At 42.9% G+C, this 18,867-nt stretch overlaps 1 protein-coding gene across 1 annotated transcript; it reads right to left on the bottom strand.

Moving 5' to 3' along the window:
- Positions 1-4,322: 4,322 nt before the first annotated feature.
- On the bottom strand, positions 4,323-14,119 carry LOC139450720 (platelet endothelial aggregation receptor 1-like). The gene is made up of 4 exons (XM_071232523.1): positions 13,693-14,119; positions 10,899-11,615; positions 10,148-10,280; positions 4,323-6,846 (listed from the first exon to the last, which is right to left on the bottom strand). Exons 1-4 carry the CDS (start codon positions 13,886-13,888, stop codon positions 6,633-6,635), a joined length of 1,260 nt encoding a protein of 419 aa, XP_071088624.1. The 5' UTR covers positions 13,889-14,119; the 3' UTR covers positions 4,323-6,632.
- Between the last annotated feature and the right edge of the window lie 4,748 nt (positions 14,120-18,867).

The raw sequence follows: 18,867 nt of genomic DNA, 5'->3' as shown, positions 1-18,867 counted from the left end.
TCGTTGTGGGACCCAGTGGTTGTGGAAAGTCTGTGTTTACCTCTCATGTACTCCGGCATGGCCTGATCCAACCCCAACCTACCCGCATCGTTTGGTGTTATACTCAATGGCAGCCATTATATCAGGACCTCGGTGAGCAGCTGCCTCAGCTGACCTTTGTAAAAGGAATTCCCTACGATATCTTGGACGAGGATTACTTTGATGCTCGTCAACAGAACGTGTTGGTCCTGGATGATTTCCTGGCCGAAGCAAAGCACGACAAGCGTATTTCGCGGCTGTTTACTCAAACCTCACATCACAAGAGTGTATTGATCTTTCTCTTGATACAAAATCTGTTTCCGAGAGGTAAGGAATCGAGAGACATTGCTTTGAAGGCGCATTATGTCACCCTGTTTCATTCCCCCATAGATAAACAGCAAATCAAACTCTTCGCTCGTAGAATTTTCCCCGAACATATGGATCACTTTATGGCTATGTATGAAAAGGTTGCTGAAACACCCTATGGACAACTCACCATCGATCTAAAACCTACCACCAAATATAAGGATCGACTGCATGTTAACCTCATAAATGAGGAAAACAGGAGAACAGCAGCACAAGTTGACTACAACAGAATCTCTGGATCGTCTTCTGACACAAGAAGAGAGATTGCCCCAACATCAGCTCACTCCAATTGAAACCGATTCAGACACGAGTAGTGAGACATCATCGACTATGGCCACGGCTTGCGCAGATTGCGGGGTGCTGATAGATAACATGCACGATCTACAGCGACATATCAAACACTGGTGTCCGGCCAATAGCCTTCAACCTAAGAGAAAGCGTGCCAGACTCGAGAGTGATGACGATGACAGTGACTTTGACGACGTAGCCTCTTCCCAGAAAGGCAGTGGTCTTGCCGTCAAACCTCCACGTGGGAAGTCAACATTCACTAATATGGAAGCCGAGGAGTGGCAAAATGTAGGCTTACAACGCATCTGGAAGCAGGTGTACGATACGTTTCATGACAAGATGAAACTGCAGAAAAAACAGTACAAGCAACAGGGACGAACGCAAGAATGGATTGAGAGAAGATTGAAACTGAGGTGGGAGGATCTAGTGCGTAGTACTCTCAACTATGCGATGGAATATACCACGTACTTTAAAGAGGCACCTCTGTTTCAAAACATGCTATACAACCTGGGAGACATGAATCCTTCCACAGAACAATCCGTTCTCAAAAATAAAATCAAACTCCTCCTAAAACCCAAGATGAAAGAGATCCTGCCTTTGATGGATATGCCGGAAATAGAGAGTGAGACTGAATCTGATAGCGTTGCAGAGGATAACGACGGTGATGACGAGGAGGAGGATGATGATCGTGAGCAGAACGATTAGGCATAAATACCCATCACTACTATATCAGTCTAACAGTCTGAAGAGAATGCCGAGTCAACGCCACTCGTCTAGTTTGATTCATATTTTGAAAACACCTCGTAAACTGAGGCGTTTGAACGATAAGAAACGCCGAATTTCCCTCTACGTGAGAGGATTTGTGAAACTGGGACCTCCTGGACGGAAATCGTTACAAGCAATGGATAAAGCATAGACTATAGACAACCATTCAACCTTAAAACATTCAACAGCGCGAAATGTGTTTCAAAACATGGACTCGCTGTTTAAACAATAGGGCCTTCGAGCAGCAGCAGCAGCATGTGTATATGAGTGACTAAATAATGTTCCAGAGTGAATACTATTGTCCATTCGTTTATCACGGCTTTTTATGGAACCGATTGACTCGAATCAATAAATGATACGAATGAATTGTTTGTTTTTTCTCAGTTTTTGCATATTAGTATATAGTCTTCGTCATACTACACCCGTGAAGGTCCCGGGTTATAGAATCGACCTTCAGTAACCCATGCTTATCGGCGACTGACGGGGATCGGTTGGTCAGTCAGTCTCGCCGACTCGGATGACACGTGCCATCGGTTCCTAGTGGCACAGATCGCTGCTCATGCTGTTGATCACTGGATTGTCTTGGCACTTATAAGTTGTCTATCTATTTTCAAAATAGCACGTTCTGAAGTAAAACTGTGCACATCATGTTACACGGTTATAACTCAAACCGTACGGCTTATTTGTCATCGCGTTAAAAGGAAACGCTAGCGTTGAAACATCAACTATGCAAGTCGGGACAGGGCTGAATAAGTGAACGCCCTCTATACAAATGGTTCATAATAGTACGCAGCGCGGGGTGATTCGAAATCCGGCTGCCTTCAGCGTTATAGTCAATGCAGGGTGACGTCACGACCTCGTTCTTGCGCGCTAAATGTAATTAAACGACACTGCTAGCTTGCTGATTGTGTAGTCTTATCTATTTTGTCTCTATTTCTTTCCATACAGGTTGTCTAACGTTCATGGTGTACAACGTGTAGACCGTACAAGATGAATTTGTTCCAGCTAGACGTACATTTTTTTCCTTACATTACCCGGCGTATATCGTGTTGACATAACCCGTCTCTATGGTGGTATGATGTACTTTCAACACACACACACCCTGTATTCATCAAACCAGGTCGCACGCTCTAGCGAGCGCGGTCAATTTGAAACGACTTCGTGAGTTGTACACTAATTGTAATTTCTACTAACGCCTGAAGTTAACGAAACCATTATGACCAATAAACAATTTGAAACGACGAGGTCACGTGAGTTGTCAAGCGCGCTCAATTCAAACTGGGCTGCTTGTCTATTCAGGGCAGCACGTTATACACATAGCTCTATTCAATACCCTTTACTTTTGTTTACTTACGAATTCTTTTCTGTCTTATAAACACACACCTTTCATTCCCCGCCGTTTCCCGACGCTCTGTTGATGCATGAGTCATCCTATCCGATCACGTGACTTGGATCAGCCAATCACCTTCCCTATTTTCACTCAACCTCCCTCAACCAAAAGGAGCTCCTGCCTACTGACACTATACTACTCATGTCATTTTGAATTCTCTTATTTCCTTGTACTGATATCCTGGAAGTTGTTTCGCATTTCCCATTCATACTTTCACTGACCTGTATTAATCGTGTTTCGATCTACAACGTAGCATTTAGTTAAACTTTAGTCACGGGGTAATATCTCAAGCAAATTGAGACTTACCTTTTATATAAAATACTTGAATTGTGTTGGTTAATGACATTTTGATATTGCTTTATGTAATCTGCTTAGCTCTGTGCAACCTTGAAAAAATAAATACCCTGCCGTCATGGCAACAAAATGTTTACCTGTCTCTGTAATCTCTGCAATGCAAGCTCCTCACAGCGAGAGGGGCGGTCGGGTAGCCTAATGGTTAAAGCTTTCGCTCGAAGACCCGCGTTCGATTCCCGACATGGGTACAATGTGTGAAGCTCATTTCTAGATTCCCCCGCCGTGATGTTGATGGAATATTGTTAAAAGCGGAGTTAAACCATACTCACTCACCCCTTACAGCGAGAGAGCGTAGCGTGATGTACATGTATATATGTTACAGTCGATGTGTAATGTCAGTCAGTTGTAAAATGACTGAAATATTTCCCCGTTTATGAATACTGGGTTTGTAGTGAGTGTGTGAGTTGATGATTTTAACCCGCTTGGCACAATATTCCAGTTATATCACGGCGTGTCAGCTGCATGTGGAAGGCCCGAAGCGATGCTCTCTGTGACGTTCACCGAGGGGCGGTCGGGTAGCCTAGTGATTAAAGCGTTCGCTCGTCACGCCGAAGACCCGGGTTCCCGACATGGGTACAATGTGTGAAGCCCATTTCTGGTGTTCCCCGCCGTGATATTGCTGGAATTACTGTTAAAAGCGGCGTAAACCCATACTCACTCTGACGTTTACCTCTTGGGTGATACCCTCGAGCATGGGTATGGTGCCGACATACCAGGAAACAATCGGGGCAACACCGAGATTCAAACCCACGATCATAGTTGTTCGGCGTGACCAAGGGACAGAACAATGCGGTGTAATGCGGTACCTGAGAGGACTGGGCCACACGTGCCCCCACTGAGTCTGTACGTGTAACTCAAACACATGTACATCGACCTATATTTTCATAGTGGACATATGTTATATTTACGTAATATATTTCATACATTTTCGCATATATGGCTTCTGATAAGGGAATACCAGTGATTGACATCATGAACATCGATCTTTATAGGCATGGGCTACCGAAGATTATCTCACCCGGATAACGAGGGATAGATTACTTGTAAGAGGATAGCTGAAGTTGTGTTCGTTGTTCAGTGATTGACTTAAACAATGACAAACGAAGATTCAAAGCATTTATTCAGTACGTCCCAAAGTGGCTTCACCAAATACGCACATAAGTAAGAAATTAACCTGCAAAGATTCTGTAATAATAAAGTGACACACAATTGTAATATGCATGCGGGCACAGGCAGAAATATATAAGTTCCAAGTAGCACGCCTTGGATAAAACTAAACGCGTCATTACAAACAAAAGCATATCTACAGTGAATAGACCGTGAATGTTTGTCGAAACAACAACCACAGCAAAAAAACATCAGATTTAACGAATTCTTTGCCGGACGATCGAACATGCATACATTGTTAATTTTGAATCTACCTCACTCGATATTTTATTGGAAAAGTCGTTGTCTTAGGGCAAGTAACTCTCTCTGGTAACACCATATGTCTCAAGAACATATATTCACTACAATATCAATCTTAGGATATCTTTCACACAGCATGGTTCCAGATCAACCGAAAACCTGTACACATGTTTGCTCGCTTGCATTCAGGCAATGTTTGAAGATGGTTGGTATTCCAGACCTTGTTTCATACAAATATGCAACTAGCAGCAGGCTGAGGTTGACCTAAACTGTGCATGTTACATAGAATACTATTACATTACATATGTACAAGACCCGTGAAGGCGACTATGCTTGTCGTAAAAGGCGACTAACGGGATCGGGTGGTCAGGCTCGCTGACTTGGTTGACACATGTCATCGATCTCAAATGCGTGGATCGATGTTCATGATAATAATCACTGGATTGTCTGGGCCAGACTCGATTATTTACAGACCGCCGTCATATAGCTAGAATATTGCTGAGTGCGGCGTTAAACAACGAACAAACCAACCAACCAACATATGTACAAAGTGTATGTGCACCAAGTCAGGTTGCGATACATTGTAACGTTTCACGCACAGGAAGGTAAGTCGAAGTGTCCTGATATGCAAATTTTGTTTCAGTGAGGACATTTTATGTAAACGTGTCACTGTTTTTGTTTCGCATGTTATATTGATTTCGTCTCCAGTTAATTTATTGACAAAATTGTCATAACAAATACTAGTACATGTAGGCTGCCTTCCTGGGTTATAATACGTGTTTAAGAGTTGATAAACAGAGAATATAGTTTCAAGTATATCGCGGCTTATCAGTTTAATGTTGAAGACAAGCTGAAAGGGACGCAAATGAAAGAGACGAAAAAAACATAGTATCAAGGAAAGAACAAAATAATAATGAAACACAAAATTGAAATCCTTCCTTCTCAACACATTATACGTAACACACGCAACACGTCATTCTAGTTTTTTATATGTATAACACCAGACAATGCAGCGATTGACATCATGAGTAACAATCTACGCCGTCGGGTTACTGTGTGAAGAACCTGTCCTTTCGATCCATTAAGTCGCCTTGTCCAGCAGAGGTAGCTTGCACCTGTTCTAATGCAACATCCCCACCGAATACACCAGGCTGGGCAGGAAGTCCTGGGATACATCCTTATATACTGATAGGATCCGTGAAAATCCGGGGAAGAATCATTCGTCACCACTCGCCCCTTTTCGTAACCCGCAAGAAGCCTCGTCCCCCTATCGATGAATGTTATGTGCCAAAATACGACAAACCAATCAGAATGCGCGTATGATTTCAAGTTCTTTGTCAAAGAATCCCTCAGAAAGAATATTTGATTTTACAAAATTATACCCAAGACACAGTTAAATGTGTTCAAACATACTGTATAAGTCCGCATGTCCAGATCTGCTTTAAATTGTATCTAAACTATATAATATACGGGGAAATATGTGTGAACCATTACACAACGAGTTGACAATTGTTTTAGGTATGCCCGTTTGCGCAAAGACGGAACCCGGTTGCAAAAATGTCCACGAGAGGGGCACGAGTCGCTATTCGGCTTGTCCCGGAATAACACGAGTTGGTCACGAATGGGGGTATAATAGGTCTTCAGCAACCAATGCTTGTCGTAAAAGGCGACTATGCTTGTCGTCAGAGGCGACTAACGGGATCGGGTGGTCAGGCTCGCTGGCTCTGTTGATACATGTCATCTTATCCCAGTTGCGTGGATCGATGCTCATGATGTTAATCACTGGATTGTCTGGTCCACACTCGATTATTTACAGACCGCCGTCATATAGCTTGAATATAGCTGAGTGCGGCGTTAAACAACAAACAAAATAGACGTTTTGACTGAAGGATGTCAGTTTGTTGAAGGTTGCAAACCGTATGATCCATTGTACAAGATTTTAATGAGACACCTTGCGACCAGGACGTCGAAACAGGTTGGTTGAAGAGATGCACGTATTTCAAGGAAATGGACAAGTGTACGACATATTCAGAGTGTCTGGATTTCATTGGGTTGACAGGTACTTTCCACGAGAATGAATCAACGCTTCATACAAACTGCTTTGGGGCTTACATCTCCCAGCTGAAATATGGTTTGGTTGATGATGAACGTTGATTTCTGACATGTCCACGTACGAGTGAGTCCTGGAGTCCCTTGCTTCGTTGTCTGTGTCGCAGGAACACGGTGTGTCACGCAGCTCAATTGCGCAGGTACTTTCTCTGTAACAAATACAAGATCGTAAGTATTTATAGCAGTTACAGTGAGACCTCAATAATCCAGACGGTATACTACACAGTAAAATCACCAAGATCATGATATTCTGGATTAACGAATATTGGGTGTACAGTAATGTCTGTAGGTATATATACTATGCAAAAACAGTAGGTTCTTTTTGTTGTTTTGTGGTGAAACTGCAGGAACATACATCACTGTCTGGCAATAAAAGGAAGTGATTTATATGTCAAGAACATTTCCGAACAAGCTCCCAATATAGTCAGGTAACACCCTTGCCTCGGTGGAAACTGGACTTCATATAGTCAGGTAACACCCTTGCCTCGGTGGAAACTTGACTTTATATAGTCAGGTAACACCCTTGGCTCGGTGGAAACTGGACTTCATATAGTCAGGTAACCCCCTTGCCTCGGTGGAAACTGGACTTCATATAGTCAGGTAACTCCCTTGCCTCGGTGGAAACTGGACTTCATATAGTCAGGTAACTCTCTTGGCCCGGTGGAAACTGGACTTCATATAGTCAGGTCCCTTTTCGCGGTGGAAACTGGACTTCATATAGTCAGGTAACTCTCTTGGCTCGGTGGAAACTGGACTTCATATAGTCAGGTCCCTTTTCGCGGTGGAAACTGGACTTCATATAGTCAGGTAACCCCCTTGCCTCGGTGGAAACTGGACTTCATATAGTCAGGTAACTCCCTTGCCTCGGTGGAAACTGGACTTCATATAGTCAGGTAACTCTCTTGGCTCGGTGGAAACTGGACTTCATATAGTCAGGTCCCTTTTCGCGGTGGAAACTGGACTTCATATAGTCAGGTAACTCCCTTGCCTCGGTGGAAACTGGACTTCATATAGTCAGGTAACTCTCTTGGCTCGGTGGAAACTGGACTTCATATAGTCAGGTCCCTTTTCGCGGTGGAAACTGGACTTCATATAGTCAGGTAACCCCCTTGCCTCTGTGGAAACTGGACTTCATATAGTCAGGTAACTCCCTTGCCTCGGTGGAAACTGGACTTCATATAGTCAGGTAACTCTCTTGGCTCGGTGGAAACTGGACTTCATATAGTCAGGTCCCTTTTCGCGGTGGAAACTGGACTTCATATAGTCAGGTAACTCTCTTGGCTCGGTGGAAACTGGACTTCATATAGTCAGGTCCCTTTTTGCGATGGAAACTGGACTTCATATAGTCAGGTAACTCTCTTGGCTCGGTGGAAACTGGACTTCACATACTCAGGTCCCTTGCCTCGGTGGAAACTGGACTTCATATAGTCAGGTAACTCCCTGCCTCGGTGGAAACTGGACTTCATATAGTCAGGTCACTTGCCTCGGTGGAAACTGGACTTCATATAGTCAGGTAACACCCTTGGCTCGGTGGAAACTGGACTTCATATAGTCAGGTAACCCCCTTGCCTCGGTGGAAACTGAACTTTATATAGTCAGGTAACTCCCTTGCCTCGGTGGAAACTGGACTTCATATAGTCAGGTAACTCTCTTGGCTCGGTGGAAACTGGACTTCATATAGTCAGGTCCCTTTTCGCGGTGGAAACTGGACTTCATATAGTCAGGTAACACCCTTGCCTCGGTGGAAACTGGACTTCATATAGTCAGTTAACTCCCTGCCTCGGTGGAAACTGGACTTCATATAGTCAGATAACTCCCTTGGCCCGGTGGAAACTGGACTTAATATAGTCAGGTAACTCCCTTTCCTCGGTGGAAACTGGACTTAATATAGTCAGGTAACTCCCTTGCCTCGGGAAGATGCAGCAGATTGTGGGCTAGATACCAAAAAACGCATAACGCCGATTATCGACGCCGCTATGGACGCCCAAGGGCAACCACTCCAGCCCAAGGCAGTTTCATAAGAACGATAGCGTTACGAAATCAGTTGCAAACTGCAACTCTAAGTGACAAGTTGCAACTGGCACCTGCTGTAAGCGTATCTGCCTAGACGGTTCGAAAGCGTCTGCACAGCCAGCATTTGCGTGCAAGACGTCCACGTGTCACCCACAACTTACTGCACGTCATTTGAACCAGAGGCGTCAGTTGTCTATGGACGTCAGAGAATATTGCTAAAGGCGGCGTAAAGTCACTAACTCCATGACTGAAGGAATCTTGTTTGGGGGCGTCCTAATGAGCGTTTTATGGACATACAGCGTGGTTGTTTTGGGGGTGGGTCTATAATGGTGTGGGATGGTATCACAATGACTGACCGAACTGCGCTCCATATTGTCCATGGCAGAGTCACACATATAGAGAATCTCACCCGAGTGTCTTTTGATATCAAATATATCAACACGAGTTGATAAAAGTGGAAACACACCGAGGCTTGCCGAGGAGTTTTTCCACTTTTATCAACGAGTGGTGAGTGTTTTATCAACGAGTGTTGATACCAAAGTGGTAAACGTCCTGGTCCTGTATCACAGTGAGTTGATGTAACTGGAATACTGTTCAGAGCGACGTTAAATAACACTCACTCACTGTGTGGACCAGTGGACGTGGAAGTCACTGTATGTATAAATATATATTAAGCATAGACACATGAGGGCGTTTAAAAGTAAAAAATAATATTTAGTTCCTACAGCGAAGATTTCTTACGATTATAGAAATGGTTTTGTCGTTTTTATTAACAAACTATGCACATGTTAAAAATGTGGTTACTAAAGGTGTTAATTTCGAAATCATTAACATCAACACACTTCATCATAATATAATTCAATGAAACATAAACACATACACAACGAAAAGGACATAATGACTGAATCACGACCAGTGAGCACAGTGGGCACAATGAGCTGTGGCTGTTTCCGATCTATTGCATGAAGGTCTTACGTTATTACCTTTTCTGGGGGGCACGGGTGGCCCAGTCGTCTAAGGCACCGCGTATCGTTGTGCAGAGTTGTGTCCCTTGGGAAAGCCAGAAACCTATGATTGTGGGTTCGAATCCCGGTTCGCCCCGATTATGTTTCTGGGCTTGTCAGCACCATACCCGTGCTCGTGGGTTTCATGGTAAACGTCTGAGACCTGCATCACTTCGGGCTTTCCTCCCACATTAAGCTGACACGCCGTGATATAACTGGAATACTGTTAAAAGCGGCGTAAAACACAACTCACTCACAAGAATTTATTTCCACCATACCCGTGCTCGTGGGTTTCACCGAAGTGGTAAACGTCAGACCTGCATCACTTCGGGCTTTCCTCCCACATTAAGCTGGCACGCCGTGATATAACTGGAATACTGTTAAAAGCGGCGTTAAACCCAACTCACTCACTCACTCACTCACTCACTATTACCTTTTCTTACGTCCATACTTCACTCCTGCCCGATAAGCAATCACAATAACACACAGGGTGACAAGAGCCACACCGACACCAATCCCCAACCCCAGCCAGATGTTCTGCCCTGAAGGATTCTCCTCCTCGTCACCTGTGAAAACATCATTTAATAGCGTACATGTGTATTCACAGCCAGGCTCCTCCAGCAGATGTTTGCAGGAGAAGCACCTTGTGGCTGATAAGGTAATGTATACAGTAAACTACGGTTATAACAAACTCAAAGGGACCACTAATTTTGGTTCCTTTTAAGCATATATACAGCATATATACAAGAAATGGCCGGGACTAAAAATATGTTTGTTATATCGGTCAATTCGTTATAAACGTGTTCGTTATAACTATAGTTTACTGTACTGACGTGCGAAATATACGCTGACCGATGATGGTCGTACTTAAACGGACATTACTTTGTTTTCTTTCCAATACGTCACATCATTCTGAAGCATTTCAATACAACATGGAATGTTGCAGGCTGCAAATTTGAAGCGTATGTTGTTCATAATTTATTAGCTTGCTGGGAACAAAACATCAAGATAAACTAGAGGTATGTCCTACAAAGGGATGTTGGGTACATTACTGGTCAAACAATATGTCACTCCGAATGAGGTCAAGACCAAACAATTCGTATGACGTTGGGAAGATGTGTACGTGCCTCAGGTGCAGTAGAGGGGACGTGTATTTTGACTAGAAGTGTATAATATCCTGTTACCTTCATTTGTGCGATTTGGGCCGCCGTTGCAGATGTTCGCCTGGTGTTCCATGATATATTCGAGCGTACAATTTTCAGTTATTGGGTCACACGCCTTGTTCAAAGGACCAATGCTACAGTCTCCTGACTTCATCAATTGACAGCCCTTTGCTGCACGAGGATCGCATCGTAAGCAGGTTCCATTTCGAGAGCAAGACGACTTCATATGTTTGCAAATTTCTATGTGTTCTTTGTTACCACAATGATCACATTGATACTGTGCTGTCTCTGTGCATTCCTGGCACATCAGAGAACACCCAAGAACAGGGCGACGTGTGGCAATGTTACTGGTACCGATAGGGCTGGAATAACTGCTGAGCGATGACAAATCAGTTTCTACTGGAGGTACGCAGTCTTCACCATTACCCCTATCCCTACATGAAGTACATTCAGATGTGAGCTGGTCACAGGATCCGGATTTGCAGTGTTGTGGACAAAATTCTTGGCAAGACGTCCCCGTAAATCCATTCCTACATCCTTTAGAACACTTGAGTTGGCCATCAAGGTACTTGCAACTTCCGTCTTTACACCTTTTACTACAAACAGATTTACATGCATCTGCTTGTATTTCCTTGCCACATTGTTCAGGACATCTAAAGCATGGATCTCTGCCAAAGTTGCAGGTTAAATCACATGGCTGACAGTGTACCTGGACGTCATCTATGGAGCAATATTGTCCTGAAAAGTGAATAACATTACATCAATGTCAAAACGAGACCCTTTTGTGTGTGTGTGTGTGTGTGTGTGTGTGTGTGTGTGTGTGTGTGTGTGTGTGTGTGTGTGTGTGTGTGTGTGTGTGTATACGTGTGTGTATACGTGTGTGTGAGTGTGTGCCACTCAGACACATTAGAATGACACCTTGACCTTGTCCTTGTTTTATCCCCTTAGTGCTACCGAGCGACAGGCAGGACAACAACAAGTACCATGATCATTTAACGCCCTATGGTATGACGCGGCAGGGAATATGAAAACCGACCTCCCACTTTCCGTGTATACGATCTATCCACGAGGCAACGAAGGCGGTCTTAGGTTTCAGTTAAAGGTATTCATCGTGACAATGGGGTTACGAATGGCCCAATTGTAACCTATATTTGTTGCACTGCCCTACCTGACATTTGCTTCCTATGACCCCTTTCACAAAGCAATCATGACTTTACAAATGTCTATGCATGGCAGATACATATCATTGTATTATATAGTTATATAAATATTAGTTTTAAGTCATTTTATCATTGCATTGATATTTGTATACTGACAATTGCTTTAAGAATTGCAGGTATATCATTTCCTATTTTAACTAATGAATGTATTTTTTCTATCAACAGGTTTGGTCATTTGGATGCAGACTATAGTTATAAGGACACAGAAGGTTTCAGAGTCGGGTCTATTATTAGCTCTATAGTTAGTTTCATTCTAATATAATTAAGGGTAGATAGGTAGGGCTACCACATTATTAGGTGGCCTTATTTAATCAACACCGATTGGATCATTCAAACTCTTGCCCTCTTTCTTAATTCAAATATGCACTTTACATTCACCCTTTGCACTCACAGGATTGCAATACCATGGAGTCATAAACAGATGCAAATACCTCACATATTTTGCTCCAGCAGGATTGTAATACCATGGAGTCATAAACAGAAGCAAATATCTCACAGATTTTGCACCAGCAGGATTGTAATACCATGGAGTCATAAACAGATGCAATTACCTCACAGATTTTGCACCAGCAGGATTGTAATACCATGGAGTCATAAACAGATGCAAATATCTCACAGATTTTGCACCAGCAGGATTGTAATACCATGGAGTCATAAACATATGCAATTACCTCACATATTTTGCACCAGCAGGATTGTTATACCATGGAGTCATAAACAGATGTGCAAATACCTCACAGATTTTGCACCAGCAGGATTGTTATACCATGGAGTCATAAACAGATGCAAATACCTCACAGATTTTGCACCAGCAGGATTGTAATACCATGGAGTCATAAACAGATGCAATTACCTCACATATTTTGCACCAGCAGGATTGTTATACCATGGAGTCATAAACAGATGTGCAAATACCTCACAGATTTTGCACCAGCAGGATTGTTATACCATGGAGTCATAAACAGATGCAAATATCTCACAGATTTTAGGTACGCCTGATATTTGGCTTGGCAGAGCTAAGTTAACGTGGTGTGCACCCTAGTGCCATACACAGGGGGGTGTTAATTGACAACGGAATAAAACGTTTTCACCCCCTAACCAGTGTCTTGAACCTTTGATTTTGCCTCGACACTAAAACCGGTTACAGTAGGGAGTTACGATAGCCGTAGCGTCACGATCCCCTTACAAAACGAGGTTAACCTCCGGCCCATATTTCACTGCTAGTTGGTGCTCACATTTACCTGATACTCAGTAAAACAGTTTAAATTGTGTTTGAAGCTGCCCACTCATTTACTCATTTACTTGATGAACATGTTAATCTATTCGTCTGGACCCAGTCGTCTCAGTCATCGCAATTTGCCATGCGGAGTTGCGTCCCTTAGCGGTGCCAGGAACCTGTTTTCGAGGGTTCAAATTCCAGACTCCCCCTGATTATGTTTCTAGGTTTGTCGGCACCATACCCATCCTCGTGGGTTTCACCAAAGTGAAAATTACGCCTAAGATACTTAGAGCTGACTCGCCTTGATATAACTACATACTGTTAAAGGCGGAGTAAAACATACGACTGTAGCACACGGTATTAAGATTAGACTTACCGGTTACCCACTGCAAGAACTGCATCGCAACCAGCGCCTTAGATAGCATCATTCTTGATCCAAAAGACCGCCTCCGTGGTCTAATGGTAGAGCGTCCGCCCGGAGAGCAGAAGGTCCGGGGCCCGATCCCCAGCCGCGTCATACCAAAAGACGTTAAAAGATGGTACAAGTTGTTACCCTGTCTGGCGCTCGGCATTAAGGGGCTAAAACAAGGACTGGTCGGCTCGGAGTCAGAAAACTGTGTCTGAGTGGGGTATTCATGTTAAACTGCGGCATGGTATCTCAGTGAGCTAGCACTATAAATCGGCATCAGTCCGGACTAGTACAAGCAGCCACACACACGCATACACCTGCATGTACGTCGCTATATAAGTGCAATAATCTTGGACGCGACGCTAAACCCCATTTCACATCATCTTGATCCAAAGATTTCCAATGACTGCGAAATCACTCACAACCGGTATGGAAAACTGACCGGTTACAATTTCCTGTTTGACAATAGAATAAATACATCAACGATAACTGTTTGTTTAATATAATGCAAATAATAGACAACGATACGAAATCAGTGACATCGCTTCAGCGCAATAACGCAACACAAGCCCCGCACATTCTTTTATCCACCAATCAGAAAACAGTAGTCCGTTAGTGGGCGTGGCCTACTGTATTAATATATTGTTTGTTTAGCCAATCAGATGCAATTGAATAACTTTCAATCTATTTATTGGAATACAAATATTCATTTCGCGATATTTTTCATCCGACTAGGGTGTTATTTGATTTACAACTGAGATATTGAAAACCAATGTCATGTGTACTTTTGCAAGAAAATTCCATGTATATTCTTATCTTGACCTTACCATAGAGTTTTTATTATTATTATGATTGTGTTATGTTACTTACAAATCACAACATGATGTCGTTTTAGGTGATTGTATAAATTTAATGAATATTACTACGCCAGTGTTTTGGGATAGTACATATGCTGCATTTATGAATAAAAAGTGTATTTAGTGGGCCAGACATGCGCGGTAACCTTTTATATAAGGATACAATATAATATGATATATAATGACATTCTTAACTTCTATCGCCTTGAAACGTATTCTCATCTCTTACAAACGATACCTAAACGTTGTAAGTTTTCCAGGAATGTAAGCATTAATATATGACGTCCCAAGGCCAATGATAAGTCAGTAGGATGTGACAACAGGCAATGTGGCTTCAGCTGAAATTAGACAGTGACGTAACTACGATGTAGACAAAAAGACAATATTGTCCAGTTCATTGTTTTTCAATGCCAGTGATCGCCTTTCGCGTCAATCCATTTGCCGGTCCGCTTGAGTAAAAGGGAATATTAGCTACTCTTGTCTATGAGACATAAAGACCGCCTCCGTGGTCCTGTGGTAGAGCGTCCGCCTGGAGAGCGGAAGGTCCGGGATTAAGGGGCAAAAACAAGGACTGGTCGGCTCGGAGTCAGTGCGCTGTGTCTGAGTAGGGTATTTATGTTAAACTGCGGCATGGTATCTCAGTGAGCTAGCACTATAAATCGGCATCAGTCCTGACGAGCAGCCACACAAACACACACACGTGCATGCACGTCGCTATATAAGTGCAATAATCTTGGACGCGACGTTAAACCCCATTTCACCTCACCTATGGGACATAACGTTTGTTTCGAGACTATCTGGCCTCGCTATATAAGTGCAATAATCTTGGACGCGACGTTAAACCCCATTTCACCTCACCTATGAGACATAACGTTTGTTTCGAGGCTGTCTGGCCTGTCATGACATCACGAAATACAGTCAGATGTCCCACACAGCAACAAAATGAAAAAGGGTCAAGACTTGCGGCAAAATGCAACTGTCTAATTCTAGAGTGAGTGCCGCTTTTAGCAATATTCCAGCAATATCACGACGGGGGACACCAGATCTAATTCTGGTAAAAAACTCAAGCCGCAAAGGTCGACAAGACCTTATCAAGATACTGGACAATTTATGTTTCCAAGGTTGACAACATTTGTAGAAGGCCTTACCTACGCCTTGTTGGACACTGATTTCATTACCATGTGTTATATAGTGTTTTGATTTCTCTCCTTTCCTTGTACTGATCTCCTGGACGTTGTTTCCCATTCCCGTTCATACATTCACTGACCTGTATTATTCATATTTTGATCGAAAACCTAACAGGAATTTCCTGTAAGGGGTCCATACAGATGAGTGTGTTAACATTTCTCCATTAGTCCGACAATATATACGGATACTGGGTGTAAATGCTCTACCCGTTTATATAGCTGGTGAGGTGAAATGGGGTTTAACGTCACGTCCAAGATTATTGCAGTTATATAGCGACGTGCATGTACGTGTATGTTTGTGTGTGGCTGCTCGTACCAGTCCGGACTGATGTCGATTTATAGTGCTAGCTCACTGAGATGCCATGCCGCAGATAACATGAATACCCCACTCAGACACAGTATTCTGACTCCGAGCCGACCAGTCCTTTTTTAGCCCCTTAATGCCGAGCGCCAGACAGGGTAACAACATGTACCATCTTTTAACGTCTTTTGGTATGACGCGGTCGGGAATATAACCCCGGACCTTCCGCTCTCCGGGCGGATGCTCTACCATTAGACCACGGAGGCGGTCGTTTATATACCTAGACATAATGTTTGTCAAGTGAAGCTCCAGCAACACAAAGAATGACACCAACTGCTGTAGCCACAATCTTCTGATCTGAAGTGAGTGATTGAGTGAATATGGTTTTACGCCGCTTTTAGCAATATTCCAGCAATATCACGGCGGGGGACACCAGAAATGGGCTTCACACATTGTACCCATGTCGGGAATCGAACCCGGGTCTTCGGCGTGACGAGCGAACGCTTTAACCACTAGGCTACCCGACCGCCCCCTGATCTGAAGGATGCTCATGGTCATCAGTGAAAGCGGGTTAAGACATGCTAATTTCAATACGCGGTACACTGATTTATAGCTGCACCCATTTAACAATTAATTTAATATATACGTGATGAAATAGAACAGCACATTTTGGAATAAAAACTGTCGAAGCGAAATAGTGCAGGCATTTGCATATCGAACTTTGTCACCTACCAACCTGTCAAACTGACAGTTCGCGTCTCAAAGTGAGGTATGGTAGAAGCGAAAGGCAATTCTCTGGGTGTGTATATATATACAGTTACTCAAACACTATTATAAAGCATGAAAAGTGAAACGTGCCTTGTGTATTATCATATGTGTATCAATAGTATCACAAGGTCAAAGCTATTTAACGGACAATATGATTGATTGAATAACAGGTTTCATATCAGAATAATACAAGAATACCCGCCAACACCATATGAAGTAAGGTTTTCTTTGTGTAATATCCGTTCCACATAACTCGAGTTATTCGAATCCCATATCCAGAGAATAGTTATTCTTCAAAATTCAAGTATGTTTCATCAAAGAGCACACACATTTTTAGGTATTTATGTTTGGAACTGACTATTTCTTCAGTTAGTGCTTCGATACATTCTATCGTTTTCGATTTAAAGCCTGGGGATAGGTTATTTTACAGCATTTTTGTCAATGCAACTGCTGGAGAAATGAGATGATGTAATTGTCATCTGTAGCAAGTACTTTAATAGCCTGCAGGAGCTTCAGCTATTGATTATGGAACGGTGGGGTAGCCTAGCGGTCAAAGCGTTCGCTCGCCACGCCGAAGGCCCGGGTTTGATTCCTGACATGGGTACAAAGTGTGAAACCTATTTCTGGTGTCCCCCGCCGTGACATTGCTGGAATACTGTTAAAAGCTTCACAAAATCATACTCACTCACCTAGCCATTGATTAGATTCGTGTTTTACTTTTTATCCCGTTTATTTTATGTTACATCTGTGATATTGAGAAGACTGGTTTAACATTCTAAAACGTGTTCCGATCGCTAGAAGGCTGGAATATTGCCGATATGGTGTAAAATTAGAACTCGCGCACTCAAACACCGATTTTAAGCTTCATAAGAGGGGGCACGGGTGTCCAGTCGTCTAAGGCGCTGCGATTCGCTGTGCAGAGTTGCGTCCCTTGGGCACGCCAGAAACCTATGATTGTGGTTTCGAATCCCAGTTCGCCCCGATAATGTTACTGGGCTTGTCAGCACCATACCCGTGCTCGTTGGTTTCGTGGTAAACGTCCCCGACCTGCATCACTTCGGGCTTTCTTCCCACATTAAGCTGACACGCCGTGATACTGGAATACTGTTAAGCGGCGTTAAACCCAACTCACTCACAAGAATTTATTTCACAGATACATGTAAGCGTGGCAGTAAGCCAGTGAAGAGTGACAGGGCCATACATACAGGACAACGCAGTGAAGCATTTCAATCGGTAATCGGATATAGGGAGTACCAAGGCATTACTGACCTTTATACAATTATTTGATCTGATATTTTGATGGTATATTCACTCGAGTGTTCATTATCATAAATCGTTGCACATACACGTCAATACATATAAAACGTGAACGCAAGGGAACTATGAGTCTCTATCATCTGTAGAAACAGATTCCATTGGGTGTTAAAGGCAAAACGGTTGTGACACGTTAAACGCACGTTAGGACAGCGATACAATAAGTTTAAACGTCCGTGTGAAACCTTCAGCTATTTCAGCTGATATTCAAACCTAGTTTGCCTGTACAGAATCACAGATTATTCAGTTTCTTAACGAACAAAACGGTGTCAAGAACGAGTTCATAACCTTGGCTACAAAACTGATGATACCAGATGTTCGTGATAATGGATCACACGGTCTAAAGTGCTTTCATTATTCGACGTAATTATTTCCTACACTATAAATATTTAACATATACACCTGCCATGTGTCCGAATGAATAAATAGTGTCATCTTAAATGGAAAAAATGTGACCAATTAATCATTAGATATAATACGAATATAAAAGAAATGTCAAAGAAAATATTTAAGAGATATTTTCCAAATAAATGACATGATCAATTTCAAGGTATAATGTTAAGCTATTGTGGGGAAAATATGACATTACATCAGTTGAACGTCTTAGCATCACTATAACGCTGACTATGGCATACATGTAGACTCGGTCTTTTCTAGGGTGAGTGAGTTGGCTTTAACGCTGCTTTTAACAGTATTCCAGTTATATCACGGCGTG

Source organism: Haliotis cracherodii, unplaced genomic scaffold, assembly GCF_022045235.1.
Source record: "Haliotis cracherodii isolate W230 unplaced genomic scaffold, xgHalCrac1.p SCAF_8, whole genome shotgun sequence".
NCBI lineage: Eukaryota > Metazoa > Mollusca > Gastropoda > Lepetellida > Haliotidae > Haliotis > Haliotis cracherodii.
Note: the sequence above shows the minus strand (reverse complement) of the source record. Positions and strands in the feature narration are given on the sequence as shown.

Excerpts from the sequence above, each read along its gene's own strand:
- LOC139450720 (XM_071232523.1), bottom strand. The coding sequence starts at position 13,888 with ATGCCGAGCGCCAGACAGGGTAACAACTTGTACCATCTTTTAACGTCT. Across the intron at positions 11,616-13,692 it reads GTTCTTGCAGTGGGTAACCG|GACAATATTGCTCCATAGAT; the intron begins GTAAGTCTAATC and ends TTCACTTTTCAG. Across the intron at positions 10,281-10,898 it reads CCCAAATCGCACAAATGAAG|GTGACGAGGAGGAGAATCCT; the intron begins GTAACAGGATAT and ends ATGTTTTCACAG.